This window comes from Nematolebias whitei, chromosome 12, assembly GCF_014905685.2.
Source record: "Nematolebias whitei isolate Nwh7 chromosome 12, NemWhi1, whole genome shotgun sequence".
NCBI classification, from domain to species: domain Eukaryota; kingdom Metazoa; phylum Chordata; class Actinopteri; order Cyprinodontiformes; family Rivulidae; genus Nematolebias; species Nematolebias whitei.
Genome location: NC_056509.1, coordinates 49453529 through 49464303, shown reverse-complemented (window position 1 = coordinate 49464303; position 10775 = coordinate 49453529). Strand labels below are relative to the sequence as shown.

The 10775-nt window shown below is 42.3% G+C and overlaps 1 protein-coding gene across 1 annotated transcript in view; it reads right to left on the bottom strand.

Moving 5' to 3' along the window:
• cebpz (CCAAT enhancer binding protein zeta) overlaps positions 1 to 10775 on the bottom strand; it is a 41949-nt gene that overhangs the window by 30458 nt on the left and 716 nt on the right. The window contains exon 2 of the mRNA XM_037686037.1: positions 8136 to 9631. Within this exon, the coding sequence (XP_037541965.1) occupies positions 8136 to 9631 (1496 nt within the window). The remainder of the gene's footprint in view (positions 1 to 8135; positions 9632 to 10775) is intronic.

Genomic DNA, 10775 nt, shown 5'->3' with positions numbered 1-10775 from the left:
ATATATATACACACACACACACACATATATATATACAGTGCATATACATATACATATATATATATTACAGTGATGAAAGCCAAGGAATAGTAGTGGGTTTTTAAGCAGGATTTAAAAACTGTGAGTGAGGGGGCCTGTCTGACAAGCAGAGGTAACTCGTTCCAAAGTCTTTGTCCTGCTACAGAGAAGGCCACCTCTGTGCTGAAGACGGGTTCCTGGAACTGTGAGGAGCAACTGGTCCGCTGACCTCAGGGAACGCAGTGGGACATATGGCTGCAGCAGATCAGAGAGATAGGAGGGTGCAGAGCTGTTCAGTGATTTGTAGACATACATGAGTATTTTGAACTGGATTCGAAGGTGAACTGGTAACCAGTGCAGTGAGGCCAAAACTGGTGTAATGTGCTCTCTTTTGCCTGTACTGGTTAAAAATGGGGCTGCTGCATTCTGGACCAGTTGTAGTCGTGCAATGGAGGTCTGACTGATACCAAACAGGAGTGAATTGCAGTAATCAAGCCTAGATGTAATGAATGCATGTATTACTGTCTCCAGGTTCTTTTTGGACAATATGGGCTTCAGTTTAGACAGCCGCCTCAGTTGGAAGAAACATGATTTAACAATCATGTTGGAATGGAATGAATGAATAGAATCTTCATGTTAGAAATTGTGTGATAGATAATGGAAAAGTTTGAGTTTGTACATTGAGTTCTGCAGAATTAACTTGTAAATGTAAATAGTAAAAATACACAGCTATTTTTATTAAGACTGCTTTATTATTTAGTCTTGATTGCTGAGCTATTAACAAACATGACAGTAGTAATAAATGCAGATTAATCTCAGTTTTCAGTCAAACAGCAGTAGAAGAAAAAAAAATCCTACCAACTCGTGTAAAAACATTTACACTTGAAATATTCACCCTAAACATCTCATTAAGTCAGGATGGAAGTTCAGCAATAAAAAAATGTGTCAGTCTGTTGCTGCTTTGATCGTTAACAAACTTTCATCAAGTCCTGCACAGTTTGTTCCTCACACAGCGTACAGACCCTGCCAGGGAGCCTCTATGATCAGTCAGTAGATTTAACGTTGGCAACAACAGGCCTCATCGATAACAGGACAGATGATCACACATTTAGGTGAACATAGTTTGCAAAGAGAACACGATACCTGTTAGAGCTGCGGACGAGTTTCACGCTACAGCGGCTGTTTCCTCTTCAGACACTGCAACATGGACGACGTGCTGTTGTGGTTGCTCCAGTTCTATTTTGCAGTAGGGCTGCAACTAACGATTATTTTAATAATCGATTAATCTGACAACCCCCCCAATTAATCGATGAATCGGAAAAAAACCTAAAGGTTTTAATTTTCACCCATTTATTCCAAAATTGAACATTTGACTGACATAGCAGTTCACACAAAAAACAGGTTGCTATTTGACTATTCTGTTAGTAAAATATTGAATAATAAAAAATAAAAGTTAGTCAAATAGCTTAAAAAAATAAATGTACACAATGTAACCTGGATTAAAAGTGTGGATTATTGTAACCTGGATTAAAAGTGTAGATTATTGTAACCTGGATTAAAAGTGTAGATTATTGTAACCTGGATTAAAAGTGTGGATTATTGTAACCTGGATTAAAAGTGTGGATTATTGTAAACTGGATTAAAAGTGTGGATTATTGTCTTCGTCTTCAACCATGGACAGAGGCCTCATGTCAGTGACGATCATGTTCAGGATGTTTCAGTGAAGACAGCTGCTGCTGTGGTGTCCATGATGTCTGTCCATCATGAAGTGTTGTTGTTGTTGTTTGTTGTTGTTCTCTGGAATGAGAGAGTAAATATGTTTTATAGTATAATTTACAGCAACTCAAGACATGCCTTGTTTCACTTACAGTGTTGGGTTAAGTAAGTAAGGCAAAGAGCAATTAAACACACACACATTTAAAATAATTAAAATAATTACACACATTTGAGTAGATGTAATAAATTACTTTAATTCCTATTTAAATGCAATTCATCCTGCCATACCTGCAGTGTCTTCACTCAGTCTTTGCCAGCAAATTAAAATGTGAAACATACCGGTAATCATTAAATTATTATCTTTGTGTTAGATTTATTTATAAATCACATTTAAACACTGCTTGTACCAATTAAATTAAATAAAAACTAACACACATTCTCTATCACCGTCATGAATCAGAAAACAAGCAGCAGCTTCAGCTCCAGAGACTGACGCTACATTTTGTCACTTGGAAACTGAACAAATGTCGGATACGTTAGAGACTTACTGCTGTTCAGCTCCTTCATCCTCCTCGTGACTCAGACATGTTTACGTTTCATCAGCGTGGTTCTCTGGTGTCATGTCGTCACTTTGCAAAGCTGCATGTTGCGCAGTTTTTATCTTTGTGAAGCATCAAGTGCTCCCACACTGTTGAAGACTTGGGTCGAACCGTTTTCTCTGCGTCGGTCATTTGTAAAATTTACTTAATTTACTTTAAAACAGCCTCTGCTCTACTTCCACCTCACTCTGTTCAACTCACTCTGCAGAGGATTTTTTATTTATTTTACTTTATCCAGTCAGCCAGCATTGACGATGCTCTGCAGGTAAACAAAATGGCTCCGCAGCACCGTGAGATGCCTAATCGCGCAAAACAATGAATCGATAATGAAATTTGTTGCCAAAACTTTATTTAATAATCGATTTTTATCAATTCATTGTTGTAGCCTTACTTTGGAGTGGATACATTGCACTGTGTTGTCTTTTCTGTATAGCCTAAAAAGTTCCCAAACTTTTGACAGTTTTTGTCGTTTTCGGGGCTGTTTTTCTAAGCATTCTCCGTTTCCCTTCATAGATACAAACAGCACATACACGCCAGACGTTAGCGAAAGCGCTAGCGGAAACGGTAACGTTGTGTAACACAAAAACCTTCCGGCTAGACCACAGTGCGTTGAATAGTTTAAGTAAGCTTTGAGGCAAATAAATTTGCCTCGAGGATTTTTTGTAATAGAGGTACTCGAATAATTCGAGGAATCATTTCAGCCCTAACCCAGATAGCAAACCATTGGACATCCTTGTAAAAGAGATTGATAACCTCAATGGATTTCTTCCTGGTAAAATAAAGTAATAATAAAAATTGAAAAAATTTGCAATAGTCCAGTGTAGACGTGACAAATGCATGGAGCAGTTTTTCTGCATCATCTTTAGATCAGATGTTTCTAATGTTAGTGATATTACGCAGGTGGAAGAAGGAGGTTCTAGTAACGTTTTTAATGTGGGGGATAAAAGACACGTCCTGATCAAAAATAACACCAAGATTTTTAACATTAGAGCTGGAGGACAGATTAATGCATCTAAGGAGGGAGAAAGACTGAAACATTCATTCCTAAGGTGCTCAGGTCCAAAAACCAAAACCTCAGTCTTGTCTGTTCAACAGGAGAAAATTAAGGTTCATCCAGGTTTTTATGTCTTTAAGACATGCTTGTAGTCTAAGTAGCTGATTGGATTCATTGGGTTTAATGGACAAATATAATTGTGTGTCATCAGCATAACAATGGAAATTTATCCCATGTTGTTTAATAACTTTACCTAATGGAAGCATATATAAAGTAAAGAGTATTTGCCCAAGCACTGAGCCCTGAGGAACTCCATGACTAACTTTGGTGTATGAAGAAGATTTATTATTTACATTTACAAACTGGAATCTATCAGATAGATATGATTTAAACCATTTTAGAGCTGTTCCTGTAATCCCAACATCATATTCAAGCCTCTGTAGTAAAACATTGTGATCAACTGTATCAAATGCAGCACTGAGGTCTAACAGGACCAGTAGAGACACAAGTCCATTGTCTGAGGCCATGAGAATATCATTAGTGACTTTTACTAGTGCTGTTTCTGTGCTATGATGAGCTCTAAACCCTGACTGAAACTCTTCAAACACATTATTTCTTTGTAGATGTTCACGCAACTGACCTGCAACTATTTTCTCTAGAACAGTACTTCCCAAAGAGGGGTACTTGTACCCCTGAGGGTGCGCAAGAAACTCTGAAGAAAAAACGTGTGAAAAGAACCAGACTACACTTGCACATAAATAGATTGAGACACCTTTTCAAATAACCAAATAATATACGTGTAAATGCTGTCATCTAGTGTTCAGCAAAATGATTGCATTGAAAAAGTAGAAGGGTGTGCCTCGCTGAAGGAACACCTGCTAATCAAAGCAGACTTCACTCAAATTCTTGTCGTGGCTGCGAAAACATCAGAAGCCATTGTCGGATTTCTGGATCGGACTACGCACAGAACAGCCTGCTCTGGCCAAACACGCTGTAAAGACTTTGATGCCCTTTACTGCAACGTACTTGTGTGAAAGTGGAGTCTCGGTAATGACAAATATGAAAACAAAATACAGAGCAAGACCTTGTGTTGAAAACAATTTAAGACTCAGACTCTCAAATTAAGCCAAACACAACAGAGTTGTGTGCATCCTTCCGAGCACACCCTTCTCATTAAAACGGTGGCGAGTTTAATTAAATGCACAGTATAACTGTTAGTTAACGCCATAAATCTTTTGCAATATATACATTCTGCACAGGCTAAATGTTTGGCTAATTCAGTGTGTTGTTCAATAATGCTGACATTAATTAATAAATATCATTTGGTGCAAAAAAATGAACAGTTGTTTAAGATTTTTTGATATGTGCAGTGTTTATGAACACATTTTAAATGGAGGGTACTTGGCTAGAGGGCAGATGTCTGAAGGGGTGCACATCTGAACAAAGTTTGGGAACCACTGCTCTAGAATTTTTTAGATAAAAGTTAGATTAGATATAGGTCTATAATTGTGTAGGATGTCTAAGTCAAGGTTATGTTTCTTAAGTAAAGGTTTAATTAATGCAACCGTAAAGCTCTGTGGTACATAACCGTCCATTAAAGACAAATTAAGTAGATCCAAGACGTGGTTATTAATTAAACAGTCTTTAAACAGTCTGGTTGGGATGGGATCTAAAAGCCACTGGGACGTTATGTTTAGAAAATAAACGTCTCAGTTTCTCTGATACTCCCTCAACATATGGAATGACCACTGGTCTGGGTCTGGGTTCCTCCTTTTCACCTGATGGCTGACTGGAGTCCTGTTTGGGTTTCTTCTCTGCTTTCAGGAAGGCCCAGTTAGGATATCCACATTGCTCTAGAGCCTGTCTTGTGTGGGATTTCTCCTTCTGCCTGGCTCCTGAGCTAGTGGGGACGCTGTCTGCTCTGTGGTACAGAGTCCTGATGACTCCTAACTTGTGCTCCAAAGGGTGATGGGAGTCAAACTGCAAATACTGGTCTGTGTGGGTGGGTTTGCGGTACACCTCGGTTTGCAAATGTCCTCTATCAGAGACTGAGACCTCACAGTCCAAGAAAGCCAACCTGCCATTTTTTACATCTTCTCGTGTGAACTTGATGTATTTATCCACAGAGTTGATGTGGTCAGTAAAATGTTGGACTTCCTGAGATTTGATTTTAACCCAGGTGTCGTCAACATACCTGAACCAATGACTTGGTGGTGTCCCTGAAAAGGACGTCAAGGCTCTCTTTTCTACCTCCTCCATGTACAGGTTGGCAACAATAGGAGAAACTGGAGACCCCATAGCACACCCATGTTTCTGCCTATAATATTGCTCCCCATATGTGAAGTAGGTTGACTGCAGGCACAGTTTCAAGAGTTGACACAGTTCTGTAGAAAGCGTGGTCCTGCTGCTCAGAGTGGTGTCTGATTTTAATTTTAAACTGACCACCTCTACTGCATCATCAACAGGAATGCACGTAAAGAGTGATGTGACATCAAAAGAGACCATTGTTTCATCAGTCTCCATGATGACATCCCTCACCTTGTCCACAAAGTCCATGGTGTTCTGTATGTGGTGTTCTGAGCTGCCAACTAAAGGGATGAGTACAGACGCCAGATATTTGGAAACATTGTAAGTGACAGAGTTAATCATGCTAACAATTGGTTTTAAAGGTACACCTTGTTTGTGGATTTTAGGTAAACCATACAGACTAGGTGTGGCCTCCCCTGGGTACAGTCTGTGGTTCAGAATACGGTCAATAGCCTTGTCCTGCTCCAAAATTTTTCAGGCAATCCATTAATTTCTTCTTGTAACCACTTCCTGGATCTCTTTTCAGAGGTTCATAAGTGGTTAAGTCACTAAGGAGTGTCATAACTTTCTCATGATAGTCTTTCTGGTTCAAAATCACTGTGCACCTTCGTCTGCTGGGAGAATGATGATGTTTTTGTCCTTGCTAAGAGTGGTGAGTGCATCCCTCTCCTCTCTACTGATGTTGGAAGGTGGTGGTTTGGCATTGCTGAGGCAGGCTGAAACTTTGATTCTGAGCTGTTCTGCGTCACACTCTTTCATTTTGTTATTGCGGATGGCTGACTCAGTAGCTGTGATCATCTCCACCAGAGGAATTCTACTTGGTACAACCGCAAAGTTCAGTCCCCTGGCAAGAATCTCTGTCTCCGGCTGGGTGAGCAGTCTGTCAGATAAATTCTTCACCCACTGTCACCCACAGGAAGACAGAAAAGTCCACTCTGAGAAGGTGCTATTTAAGAGACTGAGCTGAAAACAGCACCTCAGACTGAGGAAGTCTCTCGGATGAGAGACGAAACGGTTCTACATTTTTCTTCTTTTTTTTTTCTTTTTTTTAATTTCCAGAGGACCAGATTGAACTTTTTTGGGTCATTTAAGAATGTTATCAGTGAAGACAGCTGCTGCTGTGGTGTTCATGATGTCTGTCCATCATGAAGGCTGTCATTGTTTGTTGTTTTCTGGAATGAGACAGTAAATATGTTTTATATCATAATTTACAGCAACGCAAGACATGCCTTGTTTCACTTACAGTGTTAGGTTCAGGCAAATAAGTAGCCCAAAGAGCAATTAAACACACACACACACACAAAATACTTAATTACACATTTGAGTAGATGTAATAAATTACTTTAATTCCTGTTTAAATGCAATTCATCCTGCCATACCTGCAGTGTCTTCAGACTTTGCCAGCAAATTAAAAGTTGAAGTTTAATCATTAAATTATTATCTTTGTGTTAGATTTATTTATAAATCACATTTAAACGCTGCTTGTACCAATTAAATTAAATAAAAAGTAACACACGTTCTCTATCACCGTCATTAATCAGATAAACAAACAAACAAACAAACAAACAGCTTCATCTACCAGACAGACTGACGTTACGTTTTCTCTCTTGAAACAGAACAAAGTGTTAAATTGTAGAGACTCACCTGCAACACATGAAGAGTTGTATCAGCTGCAGCTCCTTCCTCCTCCTCGTGACTCCCACATGTTTACGTTTATCTCCGTGGTTCTCCCGTGTCGTGTTGTCACTTTTCAAAGCTGCATGTTTCTCAGTTTTTATCTTTGTGAAGAGCTTCCACTCTTTGGAGGACTTGGGTCGAACAGTTTTCTTTGCGTCGGTCATTTGTAAATTGTATTTAATTTGCTTTGAAAACAGCCTCTGCTCTGCTTCGCCCCTCGCTCTGTTCAACTCGCACTGCAGAGTTGGTTTTTTTTTTTTCAAACTTTATTCAGTCAGTCAGCATTGACAATGAACTGCAGGTGAACAAAACGGCTCCGCAGCGCCGTGAAAGATGCATAATCGCGCGACACAACGAATCGATAATGAAATTTGTTGCCAACGCTTTTAATCATCGATTTTTATTGATTTTATCGATTCGTTGTTGCAGCCCTAGATCTAGCATCATGTGGATGGTTTGGAAGCTATTATTTATGACAATTCAGAGAGCTCAACAGGACAAAAACAGTCCAAACATAAATCAGGTTCTAGTGACATTTTTAAGTTGTCTCATCTGACACAGAACCAGAAGCGATAGTGGAATGTTGGTTTGAAATTTTTCTCTAATTGAAACAACTTTATTATTAAATAATCTAATGAAGTCATCACTGCTTACAGTTGTAGGGATACATGAATCAACAGACAGGATTTTTCATTAGACTAACTATGGTACTGAAAAGGAACCTGGGGTTATTTTTATTCTCATCAATGAATAATATAAAGTTCTAGCTTTACCGAGCGCTTTTTTATAAGTTAGCAGGTTCGCTTTCCAAGAAGAACTCTTACCTGTACAGGGCCACGTAGAAGCGATCCGACACACTCTGTTGCGAGTCCAGAACCTGGAATAACAGCATCAGCGCCTGCACTGCGGTGTTGAACCGGGTCAGATGGACGACCCGGAACAGAGAGTCCAGCTCCTCCTTGACCTTCTGGTCTCCAGCACCGGCATATGGGTAGGCTCGGTTCACGCCAGACAGCAGGGCACTTAGCATTTTGGATTCCACGGTGCCCTTTCTGATGCAGGTCCGGAAGAAGGAGAAATAAAGTGAGAGGAGCCTGGATGCGAGCTCTGACTCATCGTGGCTCAGAACCACCTGGTTCAGGAAGCAGACTGCGTAGTACCGGGCCTTGGTGCCAATGTTAGGTCGGAACACAAGGCGCTCTACCTCTCCGCAGACTGCCACCTTCATGTTGGGATGGCGCCGCAGCAGCGCCTCCAGCAGGTGTGATGCCTTGGCGGCCATCTTATAGGCGGGGTCTCCCAACTTGTTGACCACTTGGACCAGCAGGGCCCGCTCTTGTTCGGGTCGGCCGCTCAGAAGCTCGTAGGCAGTGCCGAGCGCCTTCGCCTTTACGGCCGGCACCGTGTCGCGGGCCGTGGCATCCAGTGCTGATACAAACCGGGCCACGAGGAGCTTCAGACGGTGCTCGAAGTACCAAAGGACAAGGCGGCGGTCCCGGGAGGCCCGGTTCCCACTGACCCGATCCTCTAGTTGGTGGAAGGGATGCTGGGCGAAGGGGCGGAGCTTCCTGTCCTCTGGCAGCAGGTTGGACAGCAGCAACTCGCGCAGCGTGTCCAGTGCCATCAGACCCGTCCGGCGCCCACCTTTCTTTGACACCATGCTCACCAGAGTCTCCACGTGGTCCAACGAGTGGACCGGAGCGTCCTGGATCAGAACTGTCAGAGCCGCCATCCTGTCAGCCAGTACACCCGAGGACACAACCGTCTTCATCCAGGCCGAGTTGGCTCCTTTCTGCAGGTTCTTCTTGGTTCTGTACAGCTCCACCTCGGACTCCAGCAGCTGCTGAGCCAGAGTTTGGTACAGGTTCACCAGAACAGGATCCTGTGGTTCCGATGAGCCCTCGGAGGCATACTCTAGCTCATACCACTTCCCTCCAGGTTTGATGAGTAGAACATGTCGGGGCTGGAACTCAAAGCGGTTTTGATTCTGCTTGGGCTTGGTCTGGGATGAAAGCAGATCGGGTTCTGTCTTCTTCTTCTTCTGTTTTCCGTCTTTTTTCTGAGAGCTGCTTGGTTCCTTCTCAGCTGCTGCCTGCTGACCTTTGACCTGGCCTCCAGCCTCCTGATCCTTGACTTGGCCTCCAGCTGTGCCGTCGTCCGATCCGTCGGGGATGTTCTGCTGCTCGGCGTAGGCCCGGATGCCCAGTTTGGTGATGAAGGTTTCGAGCTCGCCCTCCTCCAGGTCGTCGATGGCGCCTTTCTTGCCTCCATCGATGAGCTCGTTAGAGTCATTGATGCCGGCGAGGAGGACGTAATCCGCCTGCAGACACAGAAGACGGTTCTGAATACTCACCAAACCAAACAGAACCATGGTCAGGAGTCCTTCAGACAAATATATTTATTAAAAATATTCAGAGGATAAATTAAGTCCAGTCTACAGAACTAAACTATTGGACTCCTGGACCAGTGCAGACATGTTCCTGTTTTTTAGTTTTCTACAGTCGCCTTAGAATCTAGCTGTTTTTTGTTACCTTTTTTTAGCCATCCTCCATCCATCCATCCATTATCTTTACCCGTTTATTCCATTTTGGGTCACGGGGGTCGCTGGTGCCCATGTCCAGCAATCACTGTGCGAGGGGCGGGGGACACCTTGGACGGGTCTCCAGTCCATCACAGGGACACATAGAGACAAACGAGACAAACAACCATTCACTCTCTCTCTCTCACCTAGGGACAATTTAGAGTTACCAATCAGCCTAACATGCATGTTTTTGGACTGTGGGAGGAAACCGGAGTACCCGGAGAAAACCCACGCATGCACGGAGAGAACATGCAAACTCCACCCAGAAAGGCCCCTGGACCGGGGTTTGAACCAGGGACCTGCTCGCTGAGAGGCAGCAGCTCTACCAGTTGCGCCACCGTGCTGCCTTCAGCCATCCTATTTGTTTAAAAAAAAAAAAAACCTGGAGTATGACTTTTTGTAACTGTTTATTGTTGTGGCTGTTGTCCATTGTTGTCATCTTTCTTTGTAAAAATCATGTCTCTCTTGTAAATGAGTCCTCAAGGCTCAATGGGATTTACCTGTAGAAATAAAGGTTGAATGAATGAATAAACTCTGTTCAGAACCCAAACTGGATTCAGAGATTTTGGATTCAACTTGGATGATGGGTCTGCTCTGGTGTTCTGTAGAAACAACATCACAACACTTCCAGCATCCTCAAAAAGCCCCACCCACTTTTGGGGGGAACAAAACAGATGGTGACAAACAGAAAGTATGAACAAACAGGTTGTGACAAACAGGAAGTAAGAGCAAACTGGTTGTGACAAACAAGAAGAACAAACAGGTGGTGACAAGAAATAAGAACGAAAAGGTGGTGACAAACAGGAAGTAAAAACAAACAGATGGTGACAAACAGGAAGTAAGAACAAACAGGAAGTAAGAACAAAAAGGTGGTGGCAAACAG